The sequence below is a fragment of the Equus caballus genome, chromosome 14 (genome assembly GCF_041296265.1).
Source record: "Equus caballus isolate H_3958 breed thoroughbred chromosome 14, TB-T2T, whole genome shotgun sequence".
NCBI lineage: Eukaryota > Metazoa > Chordata > Mammalia > Perissodactyla > Equidae > Equus > Equus caballus.
In genome coordinates this window covers 40017501-40044942 of record NC_091697.1, presented here as the reverse complement: position 1 = coordinate 40044942, position 27442 = coordinate 40017501, and the positions used below count along the sequence as shown (strand labels likewise).

Sequence of the window (27442 nt, the reverse complement as noted above, 5' to 3'; positions counted from 1 at the left end):
GTTATTCTGTTAGTTCTCCTTGTTTGTCAGCCAAGGAAACTGGGGTCCCCCTGCACAGGACATGAAACCTAGGTTTTTCCAACTCTGGATCCAGAATGCTCCAAGTCGTTAAAGTAGATTACTCAGCCCATTGATGAGCATTCATTCAGCTGATAGTTATTGAGGGCCTAAGATGAGCCAGGTGTTGGCCTAGGAATGCACAGTGAAGAACCGGAACACACATGCCCCTGCCTTCGGGAAGCTCACAATCCATCCCAGGGGAAAAAAACAGCTAGATCTGGTTTGGTCTTTGGGGCTGACAAGCTATGGGATTTAGTCCCTTCTACTCTGTTCACCTCAGCTTGTATATCTGTAAAATGAGGCAGCTGTGTTTAGACAGGTGGTTTTCCACTTTTATTGTGAATCAGAATCGCACGGGCAATGTGTTAAAAAAACACGTCTTCCTGGGCTCCCACCCCAGATGCTTTGATTTAGTAGGCTCAGGGCGGGGCCCAGGAATTTGTATCTAAAATGAGGGCACAGGCGCCGCGTGAACCCACCCTTGGAGAGAGACTGATCTGGCTGTAAACCCCATTAGGGCCTACATGGGGTCTGTGTTGTCACACGTGTATCCCCTGTGCCTAGCACAGTGCCTGGCACAGAGAAGGTCTCAAGAAACGTTTGGTGATAGTTTGAATGATCTGGGCTTTCCATGGATGGGCCTCAGCGACTCCTGAACCACCTGAAATTGAACACAGTTTGTATTAAGGTTTGTGGGTCAGATTCTAAGGGCCCTTTGGGCTCTAAATAGTCTGTGATTTTGGGATTGAAACCAGTTTTTTTCTCCTGCCCAAAGCTCAGACCTATTATTGGAAATCTTTTTAACCTATATATTAAAATTTGAGTCCTGTATCAAGGTGATTAGGTGAGAAGATGTCGATTTACAGTAGACTCTTAAAACGTTAAAGGAGTTAATATCCACATTCTATGTAAATTCTGTGAGCGCTCAGGATATGCTATTTGGCATTTTTTTGATTCATTTGAAAGTACCTTTTGGGCAAGTAATGTTGTCTCCATTTTCCAGGTGGGAGAGTTGAGGTGCCTGTGAGTCCTGTAGCTTGTCCAAGGGCTGCTCCACTAAAAATTAGCCCGGGAGTTAAAGAACCTGGCTCCCAGGACCAGCCCAGTGGTGCAGCGGTTAAGTTCACACCTTCCGCTTCTCAGCAGCCCAGGGTTCGCCGGTTTGGATCCCGGCTGCGGACATGGCACTGCTTGGCAAAAACCATGCTGTGGCAGGCATCCCATGTATAAAGTAGAGGAAGATGGGCACAGATGTTAGCTCAGGGCCAGTCTTCCTCAGCAAAAAGAGAAGGATTGGCAGTAGTTAGCTCCGGGCTAATCTTCCTCCAAAAAAAAAAACCTGGCTTCCATCCTCTTGCCTGCTTGTGTGGCTTTGGTTGAGTAGCTTGGCCTCTCTAGGCCTCAGTTTCCCCATCTGTAAGATGGGAAGGGGTAGACTAATTGTCTCTGAGCAACTGCTTAGCTTGAATATTCAAGGATCCCCTAGTAACTTGATGCTTAGACACACAGAACTCCCTGTGAGGGCAAGCTCTGAAGTCCTCTTAGTTTAGGGAAAATGTAAGGACTAAGGAGACCACCTCAAATAGCTCAGGTCATCTCCACAGATCATTCTGGAGGGATGCACATCATTAAGGCAAAGGCAGTGGAGATGGTAAAGCCATGGGTGTGAAACTCCTAGAATTTTGGAACCTTAATCCTCTACTCTGTCAGTTCATTAATTCACTGTTTCATTCTGAGAACGAGATCTAGAAATTTGCCTCTATGAGATTCAACCCCATGTTCCCTTCCCAGTAGTGTCGGAAGACTTTCACAAGGAGCTGGAGGAAACAGTGCCCTTCATGGAATCTTAGACTCTTGATATATCCTTTAAAGATTGGCCATCACTTAGTACTCTTAAGTGTCCTTCCTGGACCAGGAGAGTCCGCAGCACCTGGGGGCTTGTTAGAAATGCAGAATCTCAGCCCCCACCCAGACCTCCTGTATCAGAATCTGCATTGAACAAGATCTCCATTGGATTCTACTGCACAGTAAAATTGGAGAAGCACTAGCCCTAAGCCAGCACTTGATTCCCATCCTTCGCATCCTGACGAACAATCAAGCCTCGTATTCCTGGCCTCCTCTAACATCTTCCAAGTGGTCCTATTTTGTCCTAGCACCAATCCAACTCTTAGAATTTCTTCTCTGTCTTAAACTAGTCCCTCAGTCATTCAGTAACTTCTGCTATTAACACTCACTCTAGCCTCTGGATCTTATAGAACAAGATAATTGCTCCCGTGTCCCCCACAGCTTCTCATCTTGTAGTCCTCATACAACATAGTTTCTAATCTTCCTCATCCAGGATACATTCTTGTCTATTGCAGCACATTGCAAACTCACTTGGGCCAGGCAAGTAACACGAATGAGAGATAAGAGCCAGGTGAAAGGTACTAAGGAATGGTGGAGACTATGGCAAACTGGAGAGACATGCCCTCCCTAAGCAGGGCAGCTGTGTTGCTCAGCCCAGCTGAGGGTCTAAGGGAACTCAGTCCGAGCATTGATATGTCTTTTGAGTTTTCAAGAGAAGCCAAAAGTCTTGATAAAACAGTAGGAAATTTCCCTATTTTATCACGTTGGTGAAAGTTTAAAAAAAAACACCTCAAAAGCTGACAGATTGTGTTTGCCAGTGACCACACCTAAGGTTTTTGTGACCTTTGATGATAAAGATCTGCTCTACTTGGGTACAATAGCCCAGGATTGGTCTGACCAGCACAGAGCAGGCAGAATTAGGGCCTTCGTCATTCTGGACCAGTAGTTCCCAACTTTGAGCGTGCATCAGAATCTCTTGGAGGACTTCTAAAACACAGATCCCAGGGCCCCACCCTCAGGGTTTCTGCTTCAGGAGGCCTAGGGCATAGCCCGGGTAATTAATTAGCATTTCTAACAAACTCCCAGGTATGGGTGCTGCTGTTTCAAGGACCACACTTTGAGAACCACTTGAGATTGGTACCTTCCGTAGAGCCTCTTTGGTTCCACTGGTGACCTCAAGTAGTCAACTGAAGTTCCCAATCTTTGGGTAGCAGAAAAGGGAAAGGGATTGCGGGGGAGGGCTGGAGCAAAGATTGCTAAACAGCCCTTGACCCCTCAATCCTGACATCTGCAGGTAGAGTATTTACTTTGGGCAGGTCCCTGACCCACCCCAAGCCTCAGTTTCCCTATCTGTGAAGTAGGGAAGTGGCCCCAGCTCAGTTTCCAAGGATATTTGTCTGTATGTTTGGAGATTTGATTGTCAATTTGTTTTTAGCAGAGGACCTTTTTAAAATGCAATCCCACATGGAACCCCAGTACAGAAAACAGACAGATGCATTGCTGGTCTGATTGCGGGGCGTCCAGCTCCTACCCCCAGCCTCCCTGGTCCCAAGGCAGCGCTGAGGTGTCTCCTGTGGAAATGTAGCTCAGCGCAGTGGAAACCTACTGAAGGAACTTCCAGCTCAGCTTCTGTGATTTCTAAAAACCCCGAGAACTGTTTGCAGGCACGTGGCCTTTGTTTCGCAGTTTTCTTTCCTTCTCTAACCAAGACATCCGGCATGCCAACTTTCGGAATTTTCTCATTGCAACTCAGCGAGGTCTTGTAGGAGAGGGAATGCAAAGGATTGTGATGGTCATTAGAGCCGTTGTAAGGATATTGAGCCGTTGTGGAAAATCTGCTAACACAAGGACCAGCCAGAGACTTAATAAACAGGCGTGGGGAAGCTTTTATTCCGGTGGCTTCTTGTTCGTGCTAATGTTCCAGCACGCCGCACATTCAAGGCCTTCGTAGTTAATTACACAGGAAATAGGACTATTGGATTCTGCATACCACAGTGGCAAGAACAAATCTGTGGGATTTCTAATGGGCAAGGTGATATGGAAAGCTGTTCTTATTTACGCAAACATGGCAGATATTTAAGCAGCTGTGGGTGCAGTTGGAAAGACCCTGAGCCCAGGGGCCAAGTCTTTAGACTTGACTGTGGGCGTGGGAAAGCACCTAGCACCTTCTGATGACCCCAGACACTGGAATGCAGCCTCCTTTAATTAGGGAAACCAGTTCCTAATGGGCCCACCAGGATGGACTCACCTTCCCAGACACACAATAAACACCTTCAGGGTCCCTGGGGGCTCTTCTCTTGTGGCTGCTGTGTATTCCTGCTTGCTTTCAGCCCTCCAATTGCTTGTTCCTACATTCCACACACAGTTGCCAGATGTTCACCCTCTTGGGAACTGGGCCCTCTTTGGGGCCATAGAGATGACCAAGACTTGACTTCCACTCCTGTGCTTGGTGCTCCTCAGGCCAAGCCCAGCTCTGCCACTCTCCCCCTGCACCTGGAAGTCTGTGCTGGGGCCCTTTGCCTTGCCTTTCTGTCATTTCTGCGTGTCTGAAGCCCAGCCCAAATGCCCTCATGTCCGTGAAACCTTCTCCAGTTCTCCGAGGAGTGAGCTCCTGTAGCACTTGCTGCAGGCCTCTCTTCTAAGGTCCACTTGGCTGCCCTGTCCAGCACGTAGCCACTAGCCGCCTGTGGCTCTTGAGCACTTGAAATGGGTCTGAAATTAGATGAACACAAGTGTAGGATACACCCTGGATTCGAAGGCTTAGTACAAAATAGAATGTGAAGTACCTCAACAGTTTTCTCCATTGCGTGTTGAAGTGATGTTTCAGAGTATATTAAGTTAAATGAAATATATTATCAAAACTAACTTCACCTGTTTCTTCCTTTTTTTTTTTTTTAATGTGAATGCCAGAAAATTTAAAGTTACATATGTGGCTCACATTATTCTATTTCTGTTGGACAGTGCCACACTTAACACTTTCTCTTGGGTGAAAGAAATATCTGTCCATCTGTTTTCTCTCCTGCTGGTCTGTGAGTTCTAGGAGGATGGACGCTTTGTCCCCATCATCTTTCTGACCTTTGCACACCTGACTGGCCCACAGCAGGACTAACAGAGGTAGACCCAGGGAATTAGTAACTGAACAATGATGACATTCAATCAATAGCAGAAGCTCCCTTAGGGTGTAATTTCTGGGTCTCTGTTATTAAAACTTCTTTCCCCTTTTCTTTTTCACAATTTTTGTCTTTTTTTTTTTGTAAGGGCTCACACAATCAGCAAAAGAAGACGTTTTTCTTGGGAGATGGGCAAAAGCTGAAGGACTGGCACGACAAAGAAGCCATCAGGAGGGACGCTCAGCGCGTAGGTATGAGAGCAGGATCATCCGTGGGCAGGTCCCGTGGAGAGTGTATGCTCGTGTGTATGCGCATGTGTGTATATGTTTAGTGGGGCTGTCTGGGCCTCCTGTTGACCCCCTCTCCTTTTACCGTCTTCCCTTCCCTGATTCCCGGGACACCCCGCCCCCCCGCACCTCTTACCTGTTAGCTGATCCCTTTCTCCACTCACATCACAGATCCAGTGCCTTTGGGATTTGCCCTGCCACCTTTATTGGGTGATAGAAAATGTCTCCCCCTTATAAGATATTTTACCTCTGAAACGAGGAGCAATAATAATAAGAGCCAACATTTATTGAACACCTATACCATGCTCTACGTTTTGCACATTTTATCGGTGAATGCCCATATCAACCTCTGTAGCGCATTTGATGAGAAGGGACCTGGAGCTCAGAGAGGTGGGGTAATCTGCCCACGATCACACAGTGACAAAGAGGCAGTTTGGGTCTTGAACCCAGCTCTGGAGAGCAGAGTTGATCCCTACCCACCACTGCTTCCTCGAGGGTGAATTTATTTAGTGGGCTTCAGCTAAAGTTTTCTTCAGCTAATTAGTCTTTGGAGCAATTCGTGTTACACTGGGGAGTTGGGAAGGTTTGGGATGGCGTGGTATAGAAATTATGTGAAGAGTCGTCTGTTGAGAGCCTGGACTAGGAGTCAGGGGAGCAGCTCTGACACCACTTATCGGCCATGTGACCATCAGAGAAGTTCCATACTCCCTGAGCCTCAGTTTCTCCATCTGTCAGTGGGGCTCAGGCTTCCTGCTTTGACAACCTCAGGGTGTTGTTCTGAAGGTAACAAGTAAGGTGCTGAGTGTCAAGTAGCTTTACAATACTGGAAAGCACGGTAGAAATATAAGGGATTGGTATTTTATTTATTTTTATCTCAGTGAAAGGCACCCACCACTATTGATTTTTTTTAATTACATTAGACAAAACTAGATTACAACAAGGCTCTGAATAGAGCTGGTATACTAACTTCGCTGATGGTCAGGGAAGCCTAAAGACATGACGTGCATTTTTCTGCGTGCCAGTGATTAAAATGAAGGTGGGGGTTGGGAGGCGCGGCTTAAATTAAGAAAGAAAACATTTGAAGAGTTGATTTGCCAGACAGTTATCCCAGAATGATTAGAACATTAGGCTAACTAGGGGGAACAGAGTAAGCAGGGGAGACATTATTCAGGATAATAATAACCGGTGTTAACATATGCCAGGCCCCTGGCCCTGCATTACCTCCCGAATCATCACCTTGAACGTTCTTATGCTAATTAATACAAAGGGCAAAACCGGAGACTTAGAAAGGCTAAAGGCGTGCTCAGGATGGCATAGCTGGGATAGCAGGGCTGGGCTTCAAACCTCACTCTACCTGGCTCCAGGGCCCGAACTCTGAATCACTCCCCTGTACTGGCTTCCTGAAGCTTCCCTCCCTTAGCAGTTGCTTCTTCTCTTCTTTGTCTGCTTGCTGCATTTGTGTCCCTTGCAGAATCTGACCTGGGCACTAGCCAGCAGTGTTTCTTGTGGAGCATCACAAGTTACAGACGGTGGGGTCCTCTCCCTCCTCTGGCTGAACTGGAGGAGCCATAGCCCTTGGGCTCCTCTTCTCAGCTGGCACCTGCCCATTAAGCTGATATGGTCAACATTTACTTCACAAACTACCAGGGGTGTTTCTCAGACCATGAGCCCCAGAAGTTGAGATGCTTTTTAACCAGCTATTTTTATTGCCATTTCTAAGACCCTCGCCGATGGCTGATTCTTGGGCTATTATTGCAGGGTTGATGTGGACATTCCCACCCACCATATGCACCCTGGGAACCCAGGGAATAATTTCCTGGAGCATCAGGGACACTTTCCCCAGATGGTTTGTGCAGAGAGAGGAAAGCTAGTCACCCACATCTGTGACTCAAAGCAACACTTTTCAAGCAATCCTGGCCTAGGCTAGGCAGATCTTAATTTGTTTGCTGGCTTAAAAAGTCAAAGCATCTTTTATCATTTGTGGCAGTTTTGGTTTACATATAAAGTTTGCCTTGCCTAGAAAGTAGTCATAATATTTCCTCACATTTATATGTGTTTCATAGTTTACAAAACTCTTTCACATTTGCAGCCTGTCATTTGACTCTCTCAACATGCTGTGGGAACCAGAGGGGAGCCAGCTACAGTTCAGAGAGGCAATGCAACTCATCCAAGGTTCATCAGCTCATGTGTGGTAGACCTGGCCTCCCATCCGGGTGATTAGCCTCTCCAGGCAGGGGTGTTTGGGGCTCCTGGCAGAGTGGAGGGAGCGTGGACTTTGGAACCCACAGACCTGGTTTTTATGACCTTTCTGAGTCCCATTTTATTCCTCTATAGAATAAGGGCTCTCATGTCCATCCTGCAGGCTGGCTGTGGAAATTACTTGAGAATAAGGTCTGTAGAGTGCATGGCACAGCTGTGGCTGAATAAATGCTCATTCTCTTCCCCTCTACACACTGCCCCCTGCAAAATCTGGAGGTGCACTTTGTACCCAAGTATAAAGTTTTATCTTTGCGGTGTAATCACATTTTTCATCCTTCTTCCCCCATTCCGTTCAATTAGCATCATTGAATTTGCTATTTGATTTTTGCTTCTAGGAAATGGAGAACAAGGGAGACCTTACCCCATGACTGATGCTGAGAGAGTGGATCAGGCATACCGAGAAAATGGATTTAACATCTACGTCAGTGATAAAATCTCCCTGAACCGCTCTCTCCCTGATATTCGGCACCCAAAGTGAGTGGAACATCTCTCATCTTCTGGGATCTAAGGATTTTGCCCTTGGCTCTTGTTGAGAATTAATTAAAGAAACAGGTACCTGAAGCGCTGCTGGAGATTTCCCTCCTGCCACACAGGGCCTTTGTGCAAAGGTTTGCGTCATCAGGTTCTAGAATTTAGAGGTGGTGTGGTGGAGGGACTCCCCAAGGGAGCCGGTCTCCTTCCTCTTTTCAGGCAGTGGGAACTGTGGGCCCTCTGCATTTCCCCTTTTTTGCTCTGGCCCACAGGAAAGACAATTGCAGTGACAGTTTCAACCCTCACTCTCTCCACTTTCTGTGTATGGTATTTTTATTCCTTTTTTTTTTTTAATTAATCTTTATTTTCGCAATCCTGTGCACCTATATATTTATGTCTTTGTTATAAGCTATCTCAAATCATTTGAGGGAGGACGTATTGTGACGATTACAAAGATAAGAACAATGGCAGCTAACATTCTTTCAACAGGTAGCATGTGCCAGGTGCTTGGTTTGCATCATCTCTTGTGAGGTGCGTCCTATAATGATGCCCCTTTTACAGACTGAGGAAACTGAGGCTTAAAGGAGTGTCGTAATTCATGTAAGGCCCCAGGCGACTAAGAAGCGAAGCCTGGCCTTAGGGTCCAGTTCAACCAAAACCTATCCTCTGGACCTTAAGCTCTGCCACTTCCCTCACCTTTTCAACAGCGTTATTATGGTGACCATGGTCGTCCAGTGGAGCAGGAGTTCTTTAAATTGGCGTGGATTAGAATCACCTGGAGGGCTATTAGAACACAGGACATTGGGCCTCACCCCCATAATTCCTGATTCAGTTGTTCTGGGTTGGGACCCAAGAACTTGCGTTACAAACAAGCTCACGTGATGCTTGCGTGACTTGTCTTGGGTCTGCACTTGGGGGACCACTGCAAGTAGAAGATTTCAAAATGGCTTCTACACAAAAGCAGTAGTGACCTACACTGGAACGTGAAGTGTTTTGCTCAGGTACTAAGAAAGTAGAGCCCGGGAAAAGAGAATAACAGCTAACACTTATTAGGTACGTACTGTAGTCAGGCATTGTTCTGAGCCACTGGTTCTCAAAGTGTGGTTCTCACGCTGCGACATCAGCATCACCCGTGAGCTTGTTAGACGTGAAGGTTCTCAGATCCCAGCCCAGACCTACTGAATCAAAACCTCTGGGGAGGGGCCCAGCAATCAGCATTTTAACAAGCCCTTCGGGGGATTCTGGTGCATGCTTAAGTTTTAGAACCCATATTCTGGGTACTTTAAGTGCGTTAACTCAGCCAAACATTCCCAAAACCCTGTGAAGTTGGTACCTTTATTATCACCATTATACAGATGACATAGGCACTTTTTAGGCACAAAAAGTCAAGTAATTTGCATCAGATGACACAGCTGGTAAGAGGCGGTGCCAGAATTTGAATGCAGGGATTGTAATTCTAGAACCGTGTTCTTCATCACTGAGCCATAAGGTCTTTCCACCTATAAGATCCCAGCTGGTAGAATGCAATAATAAAGAACTAATCTTGGCAGCGTGTTTGGCTACTTACAAAATGCTTTCAGCCCCATTATGACTTTTAGTTCCTGCAGCAGTACTTGGAGGTTGGCGTTATCATCATTGTCGCCACTTGATAGATGAGGAAGCCACACAGCTGGGAATCCCCACCCAGAAGGTGTGCTGCTTGCCCACGGCCCTATTCCTGAGGATTTCTTGCAGTGAAGGGAGGGAGTAAGGGGATGTTTGCCCGTGAGGTTTGCAGTTTATTTCATGGTCTTCACTGTCAACCTGAGACTTTTTCATCTGAGTCTGAGAATGTGGATTAGATATTACTGATGTTGTTGGATTCAGAACTGTGACCTGACTCTCAGGGTCAGAAACTCAATTTATGTTGAGCCCCTTTCAGAGTTCAGAATTCTGCACTAATTTCATCTTTCTGGGTCTAGGAAAGAAGTTCATCTGGGAGCATTATGCTCGCCCCTCAGCTGCTGTTCTGGGGTACTGTGGGCTCCCAACTCTGGCTGTGCCTGGGGTGGTTTAAAAAACCCAAAGCCTGGGGCCCCACCCTGACCACTGGAATCTGAATCTCTGGGGTGTGGCCCGAGTCCCAGTATTTTCTAAAATCTCAGAAAGGAATTCTTACATATAACCAGGGTTGAGAACAGCTGGCATGAAATAAGGAATTATAATGAGAGAGAGAAGCTGGGTATGGTCACAGCTTTCATCCATCCATTCATCTGTTCATTCACTAAATATATAGCAATGGTCTTCTATGTGCCAAGCCCAGTGCTTGACACCAGGAACACGGTGATAAATGAGCCACATTTGCTGCCTTGTGCAAGGGGTGGGACAGATGGCATAAGAGGTCATTACACCACAGTTGAGAAGACCGGTAAAGGGGTAGGCACAGAGTGCTTTGAAACCTCAGAGCACACCCCCGCCCTGCACCAGCCTTTGCAGGAAGATGCTGCAGATGGAGAGCTGCGTGGGCAAAGGCCTCCAGGCAAGACAGTGCACATTCTTGGGTTTACCACCTAGAAGAATGAGTCTCCCAGCTGGTTAGAAGAGGAGCCAGGATGAGGACCTGGCCCCTTTGTCTCCCAGTACACTGCTCACTCCCAACAGCCCAGAAAAGACAGGTCTTCTTAGTCTAGAGGATCTGGGGTCAATGGACGAGTCCATCAAGAGAATTCAGAGGGTCTATAAACTTGGATGAGAAAGACGTTGCATTCGTCTTTTCATCCACCTCTACCTGAAATTTGGTGTTCCCTTCAGTTATGAGTGTAGGAAACAAAGCCTATGATGTCGTCACCAAAAGAAATCATTTACTTTCACATCATTTTACAGAAATCTTGAAATGTTGTGCACACTCATCACTACTTTGAAATGAAGGTAGTTTTTTCAAACTACCACTAGATCTTGTTTAATGTGTGAATAAAGAAGCACGTTTATTACCCTATTTCAAATTGTTTATTATTTTGAAAACTCTATCTCAGTCTAATTAGTTTCCTTTACAATCTCATATATTTTATTTTATGCATAATAAACATTACTCTGAGAAGTGACAATAGGCGTCACCAGCCTGGCAGAGGAGTCCAGGGCATCGGTAAGGTGAGGAACCCCTGTTCTGGGTGGATGTGAACTGAGCATGTGGCCTCTATTACCAGCCCGCCACCCAGCCAGCATGCAAGTTACCGTGAAAGATGTCACTAAATCCAGCACTCCTGACATCCACTGTTTTTAGAATCCCCAGTTGTGGAAGCTGACTTTTCAGAAATTAGTTGACGGATGTCTTGAAGAGCCTTTATTTTTTCCAAGGGGGGATCTTTCTTGCGGTTTGACAGCAGAACTGTGTGAGGAAATTAGAGCAGTCAGGCTGCTCGCTCCCTCCGGTTTCTTTGAACTTAAACAACTTCTCCAGCAGGAGCTGAGGTTTATGTTTGCCTTTTACTCCTTCAAACTGAACTGTGGCAACAGCGTGTCAAGAACAGGATTTGAGGGGCTGTTTGTTTGTGCCAGCTGCCTTTGCTTCCACCAGAAGCTGCACTGGGGAACGTGCAAGCTCAGAGAATGGAAATCAGGCAGCTCGGCCTGACTTGCTGGGCTTGCTTGTGGGAGGCGGCCAGCTGGCTCTGAGTGGGCCTGCCCCCTGCACCTCCTGCCAAGGGAGCAGGAACAGAGGCTGGCTGGTGGGCTGGCCCACTTTCTCTGCACCCCGGGGGATCCTGCTGGGCTGCTTGGCAACCGCACATGGAGGCCCCTCCAGGGCACAGAGCTGGTGGCAGTGGAGCCCCAACTGCTGAAGTGGCCTGGGTCTAAAGATTCCTGGCCAGACCCCTCTGTTGGGCGATCAGTTTCTCCCATGCAAAGATCATCCGTGGTGGGATTGACAGCAGTCAGAGATTATCCGTGGGGAAGGAAAGCAGTCTACGATCCTGACCTGCTTTCTCCGGTCCAGGGCTTTAGCTTCCAGTAATGACTGAACCTGAATGGAATCTTTGTTGCAATAAAAGGCCCAAGTCTACCAGATTCCTGGTTCCATGCTCCTTTTTGTTAAATTAACATGGTTAAATTATGGTATGTGCTGAATTTCCTCAAAAGAATTCATAAGCTCATATTATTATAATAGGCCAGTATTCTAGTGAGAACCTTTGCATCCCCAACAGGTTACAAAAGCAACAAGGAAGGGAGTTATGGCATGTTATCTTTGACAAACACTTATCAAATATATGCTGTGAGAAAAATGACAACTTGCCAGCACAGGAAGTTAAAGGCAACCACATCTGTAGAAGTAATCATCATAATAAATAAATAAACAGTACTAATTAAATAATTAAATATTATTATTAGTGTCCCAGTATGAATGTGCATATAGACCTTAACAATGCTATTTAGGGGCCAAGATGGAGTAACAGGGAGCAGATTTACTCTCCTGCTTGAAACAACTGGAAAAAATATATATAAAAAGCAATGGTTTTTAAGACACTGATCATCAGGCAGTGAAGGACAGTAATCCCCAAGAGACAGGAAACAAATGAGGTAAGCCCTACAATTGCCCCATCTTATTGCCTTGAGAGACTTTCCAGGCTATGATACAGGGAGGGAGAGCCCAGAGGACGTCCTGAGTTGAGGAGATGGCGTTGTGAGTCCAGGACACCAAGGAGGCCAGAGTTCACAGGGCAAGGTGCTGGAGAGGAGAGAACGCAGGGAGATTGAGCTACGAACATGTAGAGAGTCCCCTTGAGTATTCAGCAGATTACTGAGGAGAACCCTTCTGTGAGGAAGCTCCCTGAAGCTAAGAAAGGGATCCCCCAAAAGGATTAGAGGGAGCAGTGCCTGGGTCTCACACAGGGCCAAGAATAGTGCCTCTTCCCACCACTCAGATGGAAAAACCTCTTAATTCATAACTCATGGAGAATTGATTAGCACACTTAGAAGAGTTTTGCCTCAGTGGAGACTGATTAACTCTAGACCGAACAGTGCTCTAGACCAGTCTAAGAAATCATTAATTATGACCCAAAAGGATTAAACTGTTTCCAGGTAACTTAACTGTTACCTCAGAACAAACCTCGAGAATATGTACAGAAATACAAAAATATTCAGCACCAACCAAGGTAAAATCCAATTAAAGATTATCAGGCATGCTGAATAGCTTAGCCATAATGAGGAAAATACTTATTCATTCAAACGAACCCAGAGTTGACACAGATTTTAGAATTAGCAGAGAAGGACATTAAAACAGTTATTAGAACTGTATTTCGTATATTTTAAAAGTTAAGATAGAAGTGGAATGGAAGATATAAAGAGACCCAAACTGAACTTCCAGAAATGAAACCAGCAATATCTGAGATGAAAAATACAGTGTATGGGATTAATGGCAGTTAGATCTTGCAGAAAAAAGGATTAGTGAACCTGAAGACATAAGAAACTACTCAAAACACAGAGAGGAAAAGAATTTTAGAAAATGGAGGGGCCAGCACAGTGGCATAGAGTTAAGTTGCACTTCTCTTCGGCACCCAGGGTTCACGGGTTCTGATCCCAGGCGTGGACCTACACACCACTCATCAGACCATGCTGTGGCCACATCCCACATACAAAATAGAGGATTAGCAAGGATGTTAGCTCAGCAACAATCTTCCTCAAGCAAAAAGAGGAAGATTGGCAACAGATGTTAGCTTAGGGCCAATGTTCCTCACAAAATAAAAAAAAAGATCCTTAATGAACTATGAGACAACTTTAAGTGGTTGAATATTATTTTAATTGGAGTCCATGAAGGAAAAGGGAAAGAATGGCCAAAAGTTTTCTAAATTGAATGACAACTATAAAACCATAGATCTAAAAAGTTCAGTGAAACCTGGTCTCAAGAAACGTGAATAAAATGACACCGAGGCACATCAGAATCAAATTACTGAAAACCAGTCATGAAGAGAAAAAAATTCAAAGCACCCATGAAAATAAAACGTTATAGACAGAGGACCAAAGATAAGGATGACAGAATTCTTTCACTGGAAACAGTGCAAGCAAGAAAACAGTGTAGCAACGTCTGTGAGTCCTGAAAGTAAAAACTGTCAACCTAGAATTCTGTACCCATTGAAATAGCTTTCAAAAATTAAGGCAAAATAAGATTTTTTAGACATAAAAAAGCTGAAAATTCATCTCAGCAGTCATATACTTCAAGAAATGTTAAAGGAAGTCCTTTGGGGGAAAGAAAAATATTCCAAATGAAAATAGTAAGTATGCAGGTAAATATATACTCTTTTGTTCTTATGTTTAAAACTTTTAAATGGATAACTGACTATGTAACCAAAAATAATAATATTTTGTTGGGTTTAAAACACATGTAGAAGTAAAATGTATGCCATCATAAAGGTTAGAGGGGAGAATTGATAATGTACTACTGTAAAGTTCCTGTATTACTTATGAAGTGGTATAATATCATTTGAAGGTAGACTGTTATAAGTTAAAAATATATACTATAAACCCTAAAACAAGCACTAAAATTGCAAGACAGAATTATAGCTAATAAGACAACAAAGGAGATAAAATGGAATCACAGAAAAATTCAGTTAATCCAAAAGAAGGCGGAATAAGAGGGAAAGGGGAGCTAAGATCAGAAAGGAGAAATAGAAAGCAAGTACCAAGATAAAGGACTTTAACCTAACCATTTCAATAATCACATTAAATGTAAATGCTCTAATCATTTCAGCTAAAAGGCAGAGATTATCAGACTAGATGAGAAAGCAAGATTCAACTACATGCTGTCTGCCAGAAACACACTTAAATATAAATATGTGAATAAATTGAAAGTAAAAGGATAGAAAAGATCTACCATGCTAACACTAGTCAAAAGAAAGCTAGAGTGGCTATATTAATATTGGTCAAAATAGATTTCAGAACAAAGAGTATTACCAGGGATAAAGAAGGTTATTTCATAATAATAAAGGGATCACTCATCCAGAGAACATAGCAATCCTAAATGTTTATGCACCTAATAAGAAAACTTAAAATATATGAAGCAAAAAATCATAAAATTGCAAGGAGAAACAGACATAGCCACAATTATGAGATTTCGATACCTTTCTCTCAATAATTGATACAAGTACACAGAAAATCAGCAAGGATATAGTAGACTTGAATAGCACTATCAACCAACGTGCTCCAGCTAACATTTATAGAACTCTCCACCCAACAGCAGCAGAATATACATTATATTCAAGTGCGATGGAACATTTACCAAGATAGACCGTATTCTGGGCCAGAAAACAAGTTGCCATAAATTTAAAAGGATTCGGATGATACAAGATATGTTCTCTGGACACAGTGGAATTTAATTTAGAAACCAATAACAGAACAGTCTCTTAAAATTTCCAAATGTTTGGAAACTGGGTAACTCACTTATGAATAACAAATGAGTCAAAGAAGAAATCAAAAGAAAAATTAGAAAGTGTTTCCAACTGAATGATAATGAAAACAGAATATAACAGAATGTGTGGGATGTCACTAAAGCAATGCTTAAGGGGAAATTTGTAGGAAAACAATAGAGAAAAAACAATGAAACCAAAAACTGGTTCTTTGAGATGGTCTATTAAATTGACTGACTACTGACCACACTGATAAGGAGAAAAAGAGAGAAGACTCAAATTCCCAATATCAAGAATGAAAGAGGTGACATAACTACAGATTCTGTAACTATTAAGAGAATAATAAAGGAATATTCTGAACAACTTTATGTCTATAAATTCAACAACTTAGATGAAATGACAAATTCCTTGAAAGACACAAACCACCAAAGTTCACTCAAGAAGAAATGATTGACCTGAACAGCCCTATATCTGTTAAAGAAATTGGTATTATAGTTAAGAACCTTCCGACAAAGAAAACTCCTGGTCCAGATAGGTTCACTGGTGAATTCTACAAAAAATTTGAGAAATTATACAGACTCTTCAAAAAAATTAAAAGGGATGGAATACTTTCCGCCTCATTGGGAAGCCAGTGTTACCTGATACCAAACCAGACAAAGATCTTACAAGAAAAGAATATCACAGAACAATATCCCTCATGCACAGGTTGGGCAGATACTGTGATTACCACCATCAGCATTATTCATTTTTTTCACATCAGCAAATAGAAGAATCAAAGGGGTAAAGTGTGACCTGTGGGCAAAGTCACACAGCTGTGCCCTGGGCAGAGTTGTATCTAGAGTCCAGTTGGAAATGGATTTGTTATCCACCCGTTGCAGTCTCCAAAACACGCAGATAAAAGGGTGGGGTATCAGAAGGAGAGAGAGCACTGAGGGGAAATGGTTCCCTGGGCCCAGAGAGCTGGTGGCTAAGGTCCTATTAAGGGACCACCACCTTCCCCCCCATGATAATGTGGCCTTGGTGATGCTGAGGACTTGAGAACCAGGAAAGCCTGATGTTTATAAATATACATATTCCCGGAAGCAGAATGGGAATCTTCTCAAATGGTTATGTAAGCCTGTGCAAGAAAGGTCAATAATGTAACAAGAATTGAGCTTTCCTGACCCAGAAGGCATTGCCAGCTGTGCATCGTGTTGGGGACCCTGGGGCCCGAGGGAAGCTGTTGGCATAGCTGCTGCCTGTGTTCTTGGGCTCCTGCCTTGCATGGCCACCTCATCAGTGTATCCAAACTAGTTAAATCAGGAACTTAGTCCAAAGTAACTGTGTGTGTTAGGGCTCCTTGCCCGCTCCTCCACCCCCCCATCTGTAGCCCACCGAGCATGCAGCTAGCCCTGCTCATTTATACTAAAATGATCAATTGTCAGCCCCTTCCCTGAAGAGATCTCAAGCCTATTAGTCACTTGCAATTGTCTCTGCAAGTCATTCATTCATTACTTCAGCAAATATTTATCATGTGCCTACCATGTATGCCTATGGTGTGTGCTAGTCCTTGGGGAAACAGCAGTGAACAAAATAGGCAAAATTTCCTTCCCTCCTAGGGCTTACATTCCACTGGGGGAGGGGGGTCATAAACAAACAAATATATTTTTCAGATGGTGATAAGTAACGTAGGGGAAAAATGAGGCAGAGTAAGGGATAGAGAATGTGATGGGAATGGAATGTATTTTATTTCAGTGGTCAGGGAAGACCTCTGCTGATAAGATGACATATGAACAGAGATATGCAGAAGTGAGGGGCATAGCAGGGCAGTTAACTGGAGGAAAAACCCTGCAAGCAGAAGAAACAAGTGCAAAGGCCCTGAGGCCATCATGCTTGGCTTAAGGAGCCCAGTGAGCCAGCAGGAGAGTAATGAGAAGCAAGCCTGGAGAGGTGTGTGGGGTGGCCAGGGCCATGGTAGGTCTTCGGCTTTTCCCAAAGTGAGTAAGATGGGACGCCCTGGATGGTTTTGAGCAGAGACTGACATGATCTGATTTTCATTTTCAAAGGATCTCTTTGGTTGCTATGTTAAGAATAGACTGTAGGCGACCGAGAGTGGAAGCAGGGAGACTAGTGTGGGGTATATTTACAGCCAGGCAGGGAGGAGGGACAGCGACTCAGACCATGGTGGGAGTAACAGAGTAGCAGTGGCCACATTCTAGATATATTTTAAAGTTGGGGAGGACAAGAGGACAGGATTTACTTACAGGCGATGTGGATATGAGAAAAAGAAGAGTCAAGGATAACGCCAAGATTTTTGACCAGAGCAACTGGGGAGATGGAGTTGCCCTTTACAGAAATGAAGACTTTGGGGAGGACAGGTTTGAGAGAAATGGAGACTTTGATTTTGGTCAAGTTTAAGACAACACATCCAAATGTCAACGTCAAGTAGGCAGTTAAATAGGTGATGCCATTTGTCTTGTGAAAAATGGAAATGGTGATGGGATCCTTTTCCGAGTTGCTGCGTTTTCATTGTGATTTTAGTTAACTCACTTTCTTTGAATAAATAGCAAGAAATGCCTGAGGCGTAACAGATAGTAAATCTAAAAAGGACCCAAGATCAGCTGTGGTCTGTGGTGTGGGGTGTGGGAAGATCCATGCTCAGGTCACAGTGAGGGCGGTGCACACCTCCTCCCACGCTCTGAGTGGGAATAAATGGCTCGGGTCTGCAGCCACCTCACCCCCGCTCATTTTCTTACCCCCCAGGGTGCCGAGCCGATTTGTCAGACCCTCCTAGAACAGTGACGGCTTGGAAGACATACTTAGTGCTTATTAGCAGTTTTTACCCTTTTTATCACGATTCGTGTGGTGGAGTAAGCTCCCTTGACAGTCGTGTAATGGAGTACTTCAGTGTAAGATTAGCGCCCGAGAGACCAGGATGTGAGTGATGCAGACTCGTGGTGTAGCAGGTTGTTAGCAAGGCAGTTGTGTGGAGAGGGGCAGGGGGCAGAAAGAGGGGCTGTGGCCTGAAGGATTTGTGAGCTGGGAAAGGAAAAAGTCCAGGTTTCTTTGGAGCATCACTGATTTGTCAGGAGATTTAAATCTGCTCTCCTCCTCTGAAATTAAATGACTCCCTTCTGAACAAAGGTGTATCTTTCAAGACAACAGTTATTGATCCATTGGACCTAACATTGGGATTTAAAGATGCTCATAAGCCTTAAAGTGGCAGCTAATAAAATTTCTCAAATTGACTTCTGTAATTTGTTTTTATTGAGTTCATAATAGTTTACATCAATGTGAGACTTCAGTTGTACATTATTTCTTGACCGTCACCACATAAGTGCTCCCTTTCAACCCCTGGCCCCACTCCCCACCTCCCTTCCCCTGGTAACCACTGAACTGTTTTCTTTGTCCATGTGTTTGTTTATATTCCACATATGAGTGAAATCCTCTGGTGTTTGTCTTTCTCAGACTGGCTTATTTCGCTTAGCATAATTCCGCTTAGGTCCTTCCATGTTATTGCAAATAGGATGAATTTGTCTTTTTTTCTGGCTGAGTAGTATTCCATTGTATATATATATACCACATCTTCTTTATCCAATCATCGGTCCATGGGCACTTGGGTTGCTTCCATGTCTTCGCTATTGTGAATAGTGTTTCAATGAACATAGGGGTGCATACGTTACTTTGGATTGTTGATTTCAAATTGTTTGGGTAGATATGCAGTAGTGGGATAGGATAGCTGGGTCATATGTTAGTTCTATTTTTAGTTTTTTGGGGAATCTCCATACTGTTTTCTATAGCGGCTACACCAGTTTGCATTCCCACCAGCAGTGTATGAGGGTTCCCTTCTCTCTACACCCTCTCCAACATTTGTTATTTTTAGTCTTGGTGATTATAGCCATTTTAAGGGGTGTAAGGTGGTATCTTAGTGTACTTTTGATTTGCATTTCCCTGATGATCTGTGATGTTGAACACCTTTTCATGTGTTTATTGGCCATCTGTATATCTTCTTTGGAAAAATGTCTGTTCATCTCCTCTGCCCAATTTTTGATTGGGCTGTTTGCTTTCTTATTGTTCAGTTATGTGAGTTCCTTATAGATTATGGAGATTAACCCGTTGTCAGTTATATGATTTGCAAATATTTTCTCCCAACTGGTGGATTGTCTCTTTGTTTTGATCCTAGTTTCCTTTGCCTTGCAGAAGCTCTTTAGTCTGATGAATTCCCACTTGTTTATTTTTTCTTTTGTTTCTCTTGTCTGAGAGGCCATGGTGTTTGAAAAGATCCTTTTTAGTTCAATGTCAAAGAATGTACTATCACTGTTATCTTCCAGGAGTTTTATAGTTTCAGGACGTATCTTCAAGTCTTTGATCGGTTTTAAGTTTATTTTTGCGTATGGCATAAGATAGTGGTCTCCCTTCATTGTTTTGCATGTGGCTGTCCAGTTTTCCCAACACCATTTATTGAAGAGACTATCCTTTCTCCATTGTATGTTCTGACTTCTGTAATTTTTAAAGCAGATTTCAGTGAATTCAGCCCTTGGGTTGAAATTGCAGAGATAAATGGTTTATACACAAAAATGGCTGCCTGTCAACTAAAAATCAAACGGGTACATATTCCCTACGATTTATGCTAGGTAAAAACCAGTCAACATCCACGTGAGCAGATGGGTGTTTGTGTTCCTTTATCATTTCTGCAAACAGATGCATTTTCTTAGGCTTCTAGAAACGGATGCTGTCTTCTCCATTAATGACAACAACTTGGTCTCCCATTTGTCAAGTGCTTATGTGCCGGGTATTGTGCTGAGCACTTTACGATCCTCATCTGTTTGCTCCCACTTTGAGGTTTTGTGTGATGATAGTTTTTTTCCCTTTGTGTTTTGAAATTGTCTCTCGTTCACATAAACGCCGTCATAACTCTTGTGATTCCAGCCTCTCTCAAATTGTTTGTATCAAATGGCGATCACTAGCTCCATATTACACATGCGCAAACTGAACCTCAGAGAAGCTTAGCTCTTTGCTCCAGTTCACACACAGCCAGAAGGCTAAGAAGACTCAAACCTGGATCCACGCGTATGCTCTTTCCACCGCATCGCACACAGACTGAGAGCCGTTCCTCAAAGAGGAAGGAGGAGACATTTTTCAGTTCCAGTCCTTTGTGCGTGAAGGTTCTTGGACCAGGCGCAGTGGTCAGGATGGGCTAGATGAATGGACACAAGCGGCAGGCCACTCAGGCTGCATTTCACTCACCACGCTGCAGGTAATATATGCTTGGCCAGGAGCAGATAAATAGCACTCAGTAAAATTGGTTACAGAGTGAGTTTGATTTCTGAGTGCTGTTGGCCTTGTTTAAGGAAAAGGAGAATAATGACTGGAAGATAAAGGCGATTATTAATTCTCTCCCTTTATTAAGGTGGTATCAAGGGCAGCATGATTACAAGACAAGCAGAGCAGTTCAGGGTAGGAGCACTGTTACGAAGAATAGAACACCATTCCCTCCTGATTCTCACCTCCGTCCCCACACCTTTTTTGGGGGAAGAAACCCCTTCCCCGAATCCTAAATCTGCCCAGGCAGCGAACGGTAGCAGCTTAGCTTTCTGTGGTTTTTCTGCTTGCGTATGCAACATATATAGACGTATGAAGGGGCTTGGGGTTTTGTTTTTGTTTTGTTTTACAAAAATTTTGTTGTACTATATGTATTTTATTCTACAAGTAGTTTTTTTTCACTTAATATATTATTATCACATTTCTAGGACATTTCTAATAGCTGTGTAGTATCCTACAGGAATATAATCTGCTCAACCATTCCTCTGTGATGCGCATACAGCTTGTTTCCAGTTCTGTGAAAACTGTGGCTGTGGAAACTGGGAAAAGTGTGGCAAAAACATCCTTGGACACATATCTTTACATTTTTCTTTCTTTTCATCTCTTTTATGAATTGTCAAGAATCTTGATATCAGAGCTCATTTCCTCCTGACGCTGTTTACCTGGCAGCTGGCCTCTGACTGGGATCTGAGGGGTGGTCCTTATGGTGGTTATTTCAGGCTGATAATTCCCAGTGCCTTGACTTTACATACCGTGTTCATTAACCAGAGTTTCTCCTGCCTGCTGTCAGCTTGTGTTTCAAGTTTGAGCACATGGAGTACATTGCGTATTGTATCTGTAGGAGGACCAACGTTATCATGTGGGACAGCTGTGTGAAGAAACGGTTGGATTTTGTTGTGTGCTTCTTGAAAATATTTTGTTGTGTTTACAACTCTCTTAATACTAGGTATGATCTGGACAAAATAGTTTCCAAAATGTGAGTGCGAAAGGGGAGGAAGAGACAGTACAAACCCAGATCCTGTAAACACTGCTTGTATCTGCAGTCTCTGCAGGTTGGGGGGTACAGAACTGGGGCCGAACTGCCAGTACCAAGATCCATAATTAATAATAACAAAGTTTTGCGATTCTCTCTGCTGTCTGTTGAGAAGAGGGAATAGCTGGTGGGTTCGCCTGGCTCTCAGCAAAGTCTCCCCTGAACGGAAAAGGCCCTTCCTAAAGATGTCAGCCTTTGCACATGTTGTCACACTTATCTTCTGGTTCTTCTGAGTACAGCCAGACTGTGTCACAGAGAAAGCCAGTGCGTGTCTCATCCCCCAGAGAGGGGCAGAGAAGGGCTGGGGAGCGAGCCCCAGCTGAGGACGGAAGGTTTACTGGCACAGTGTGTAAGGAGAGGGCCTAAATCTGTGTCTGGAGGGAGGATGGGGTCGGGGGCAGGGACTTTCCACACTTGACCCACTAAGACCCAGATTCTTCCTTTTGTTGCAAAGCCTGGAGCTATTTTTAACTTCTGCTTAACTTCTTGGTGGCTCCAGAGCCCATTGGACATAGTCTTTCTGAGAATGTTCTATTATAAGGGACTGTCCTTTATACAAAATAGAAGAGAATTCCAGAATTTTGAACTTAAACCATTTGCTGGAAAATGACCTATACTGTGACCTCTGGGAGGTGGAAACTCACATTTATGAGCCAGATGCTATACCAGGTGCATTCACATATGGTATTTCTTTCACTCCTTGTTCCAGCCTTAATAGGAAAGAATTATATCCCCATTTTACCCAAGTGGAAACTAAGCTTCAGGGAAGCTGTGACTGTCCCAAGATAACCCAGCTTCTAAGTGACAGAGATGGGATTTGAATCCAGATCTGAGGGTCTCTTCAGCCCGTGTCCCTTCTCTCACCACATCTGCAGTCTTGGAACGTACCCTTCCTCGAGGGCCACTGCTTGGGATGTGGGTGTGCCTCTCACTCTGTGACCTTGGGAAGATCCCTCCCCATTCTGGGCCTCAGTTTCCTCATCTATAAAACAAGGAGTGCAAACAAGGTGAGAGTCAGGCCCTTCCAGCCATCGTGTTCCGTGGTTCTCTTGGGCTTTTCACATGAAGCTGTGCGTGTGGCCAGGGAACGGTAGTTGGCCTATGTTGTTCCTCAATCCAAAGGTCCTGGCTTCTGATACCCCCGAAACACACAAACCAGCTCCCAGCAGGCCCTATCTGGTCAGTGGAAAATCCAAAACTGTCATCTCTTTGGCAGAGGAGGGTATGTTGGTTTTGGTTCCCATGAGAAGGTGTTAAAATGGTGCCTATTTCTAGAATAAGACTGTTTATCTAAGAGTATAGGCACTGGGAGCTTTCAAACAACAGAGTTACTCCACAAGGATTTTTTAAACGATCATTCTCTTAAAAAAACCCAAAAACACCAGGGGCTGGCCTGGTGGCATAGTGGTTAAGTTCACCCACTCTGCTTCAGCAGTCCAGGGTTTGCAGATACAGATCCCTGGCATGGACCTATGCACCGCTCATCAAGCAATGATGTGCGGGCATCCCATATACAAAATAAAGGAAGGTGGGCACAGATGTTAGCTCAAGGCCAATCTTCCTCACGAAATAAATAAATAAATAAAGGGCATACACTGGAAATTGAAATAAATTACAAATTATTTTTTAAAAAAAACACCAAAAACTCATCCTTGTAACCACCGAAGAATAATTTGCTGTAGCATGCAGAGCATAGTGGTGGTGAAGTGCTGTGGGCTGCAAGTAATTGTTCATGATGTCATGGTGGCCAGTTGGCACAGTATTGATAAGGCATTGCTAATCACGTAATACAGTAACACTGTCCCCAGCAGTCTCAGTGTCCATGACCTGGAAGTCCACATTTCCATATTAGTGATATTTCTGAAGCTTGAAGTCTTAAATCTGTTACAGTCCATTCTTTTCAAAATAATAAAGAAAAAATAAGAACACTTCGTCCAGCTCTAGTACAACTTTCGGATGCTTGTCTTTTGTTTTTCTTTCCAGGGAATGGATTTAGGAATAGGACGGACTTCCTTGGCTGCAAGGTTACTTCAGCTAATGGAGTGTCCCCGTGCAAGGAGGCAGGGGCACTAAAGGGAAACGGGAATGTCGGCCAGATGGAATGTGGGAAAAGCCAGACAGCTTGGCTCTCCTGGAGGAGGAGGGGGCGCCATGGACCAGCCAGGCCTCCCAGTGCTTCAGATGGAAAGATCTTTCCAAGTCTGACCTCCTCAACAGCAGAAATTTCTGGATCCTATCATTACGAAGCCTTAGCCCTTCTCTGTGTAGCTCTATGTCTGCTCCTCTCATTAACTCTGGGACTCCCTTTCCGTACCTCAAGGTTGCATCCCCAAGAAAGAGAATTTTATTGGCCAGGTGAACCCTATTTGGGCACCGATTTCTTGCTAGGCCATTGACACTGGCACATCAGTGGCCTGGCTGCCCAGGTCAGGTCTCTGCTCCTGCTCCAGGTAGCCATCATGGCCAGGGAAGGGGCGGTCATAGGGCGCACCCAGGATTCCTTCCTCAGCCAGGCCTGTGGCCATGGCCATTTCACTTTGAGGAGAAGGCGTGGGCAAGGCAGGCACCATGAATGACCTGACCAGCACAGATGTTTCTTTTTAGACCAAGATGCCACCTGATGCACCCTCATGTTTACAGAGCAGCAGCATGTTCCTTTCTCGGCTCAAACCTGCTTGTCTGTTTTATAAAGGAGGAAACTGAAGCTTGCAGAGGTTTGGTAATTTGCCCAAGGTTATTCAGCTAAGTGATCTTTTCACCTCCAAGTCCATACCCGACTACTTCTGATAAATGAGAGCAAACATTGAATGGACATCAGCAAGCATATTTAAAGCATCCACGTTCCTACTAGTGGGAGTGTAAATGCTGAAGTTTGTCAAACCCCCCTGAAGATCCCACTTCTGTAGGCAGCCTGTTCCAGTCCCCCATGGACCTGCCAAGCCAACAGGTAGGACTTGGAACATGAAAGCAGATGCCAACTCCTTGAAAATATGTGTGATGGAGATTTGTCGTTTATATCCAGGGTCTCCAAAGGATTTTCTCTTTGTGTTGTGACTAAACTGAAGAGCCAGCTACACCCCCCAGTTCAGCACCAGCTGGCAATGTGGTCTGGGGTCGCCACTTAACCTCTCAAAGCCTCACCTGCTTCCTTGGAAAACAAAAGGGTTGGACTAGGCCCTACCAACTCTGGTTCAACCCAGCAGCCATTCGTCACCTGCTCGCTTTCAGCAGGGCACGAGGCTGGGCGTGAGGATGCGCCACTCAGAAATGCTGTCACTCTTTCTCTTTCTAGGTTGTCATTCTGTTCTCATCTCACAGCCATACGTGGGGAGGCAGAAAAAATTATCATAATTTATTAGTGCATATATTATTTGTTGCTGTCCCCCCCCCCCCGCCCATTTGACTCTGTATCCCATGGGACAGGGACAACGACTTGTTCCTCATCATTGTAATCTTAGGGCTTAGCACAGTGTCTGTCATATAGAGGTGCTCCATAAACATTTCTTGAATATGTGAATGATTGAGGGAGTGACCAAATGAGAAGGTTCTGAGCCATGAACTGGCTGAAGCCTGGATTCAAGAGTGGGATTCGTATCTACAAGAGCAGAACTCTTATTTAAGCCTTACTGAAGCCCTGTGCCCTTTCCGAGGATGGCCATCCCTGAGTCTCAGAAAACTGAAATCAGAGCATTCTGTTTGCTGTGAGCTCTCCTCCAGATTTCCCCATCTCCAAGGACAGAGATAGCTTCTTCTCCCTCTGCATGGCTGGGTTTTTTAAAAATTTTGTTGTTGTTATTCAGGAAGATTAGCTCTGAGCTAACATCTGTGCCAGTCTTCCTCTATTTTGTATGTGGGTTGTCGCCATAGTGTGGCTGACAAGTGGTGTAGGTCCATGCTCGGGATCCAAACCCATGAACTTGGGGCACCGAAACGCAGTGCACGCAACTTAACCACTTTGCCACTGGGCGGGTCCCTCCACATAGCTGTTTTAGATGTACTGTCTTGCCTCGTTCTCATGGTATTACCATCCCCATTTCACAGATAAGGAAACTGAGGCTCAGGAAGGGATGGAAACGTGCCCCAGGTCTCACAGCTGCAGAGATGCAGTCAGGATTTGAACCCAGCTCTAGAGCACTCTTGCTCCCTTAGGCACATGCAAGATCAGGTTTGTTCAATTGACTTGCATTTTAGTTTGGTCTGGGGATGGTGTCCCATGCTAGAGAATGAGATGTTTTTTATAGTTCCCTTTAAAAATGATTGGATTGTTCCATTTCAAAGTTGACTCAGAAGATTTTTGAAATGCTTCCCTTTGATTTTGACTTGTTTTCTTTTATATCTAGTGCTCCAGTATATTAGATTCGTCTTTGTGTCCCAAGATCTCAGAATCCTTTAGGGAATATTAAATTTGGGCTGCTCAGTCACAAATAAGCTTAGTTATCTTCCAGTCCTGCCACTGCATCCCGCCTCCAGCCCTCAGCCCAGGACACTTTCTTCCATCAGTGAATAAGTAAAAGTTCTCTTGGAGCTAAAGAGAGAGGCTGCCCCCTTCAGATCAGAGGTAACTCCTGGGAAACAGTTTCTGCCTCTTTGTCCTTCAGAAGCCATCATTAGGTCCCAAACAGACTCCTTCTACTGAAAGGGCTTAGAGACTGTCCAGCTATATCAGCAAGGATTCTTTTAGTTATAAGTGACAGAAACCTAACTCAAACTGGCTTAAGAAAAGAAAATGTATTGACTCATGTAGCTGAAAAGGCCAAGAGTAGACCTTGGCTTCAGCCAGAGCTGGAGCTACGTCCCTAAATGATGCCAGGAGGAACCCATCTCTGCAACTCTTGGCTCTATTTTCTACTCTGTTAACTTCATTCGAAGACAGGGAATAATCCACATGGTGGCCCCAGGCAGATGAGACTTAGATCCTTTCACGTTCAATCTCAGCAGAAGAGAGCTTGCCTCTCTCCCAGTCGTCTCAGCAAAGATTTACAGGTGCCCATCCCTGAACCAGAGAGATGCGATGTGGCTGGGGAGAAGTGATGCTCTGATTGGCCGAGCCAGGCTTCCCTGCCCACCCTCAAGGCAAGGCAAGGACCTCCCGCAAACCCTATAAAATTGAGAGGTGGGAGATTCCCCAAGGAAAATCAGGATGCTATTACCAAAAAAAGAAGAAATTCAGAGCAGGCACATAAGACTTGGCGTTGGGTCAGTCCAGCTCCCTTTTTGACATAGGGGAAGCTGAGGTCCAGCAACAACGAGGACTTAAAACTGTTGGACGGCACAGCAAAAACTAGAAGCCAGGACTTGACTCCTACTTAGTTCCCTCAATTTTTGGTTTTAGCCATTCATTCTTCTTTTTGCTTGTACATTTAATAGCATTGATACATTATCCCTATAAAAATATTACTATGTGTATTTATTTTTTTATTTTTCCTTCTTCTCCCCACAGCCCCCATTACATAGTTGTCTATTTTAGTTGTGGTCCTTCTAGTAGTGGCTTGTGGGGTGCTGCCTCAGCGTGGCTTGATGAGCAGTGCTAGGTCTGCACCTAGCATCCAAACTGGCGAAACCCTGGCCTACCGAAGCAGAGCTCGTAAACTTAATCACTCGGCCATGGGGCCAGTCCCAAAATATTGTTATGTATAAAGGCAGGTGGGTTTACATCCAGGCCCCAGCCCTTACCAGCTGTTTGACCTTAGGCACGTTACT

At 44.5% G+C, this 27442-nt stretch overlaps 1 protein-coding gene across 3 annotated transcripts in view; it reads left to right on the top strand.

Annotated features, from left to right (window-relative positions):
• The window catches only part of GALNT10 (polypeptide N-acetylgalactosaminyltransferase 10), a 215614-nt gene that overhangs the window by 90312 nt on the left and 97860 nt on the right, over positions 1-27442 (top strand). For all 3 annotated transcript variants that reach the window (XM_023617365.2, XM_070232998.1, XM_070232997.1), the window contains exons 2-3: positions 5164-5266; positions 7897-8035. In XM_023617365.2, the coding sequence (XP_023473133.1) occupies positions 5164-5266; positions 7897-8035 (242 nt within the window). The remainder of the gene's footprint in view (positions 1-5163; positions 5267-7896; positions 8036-27442) is intronic.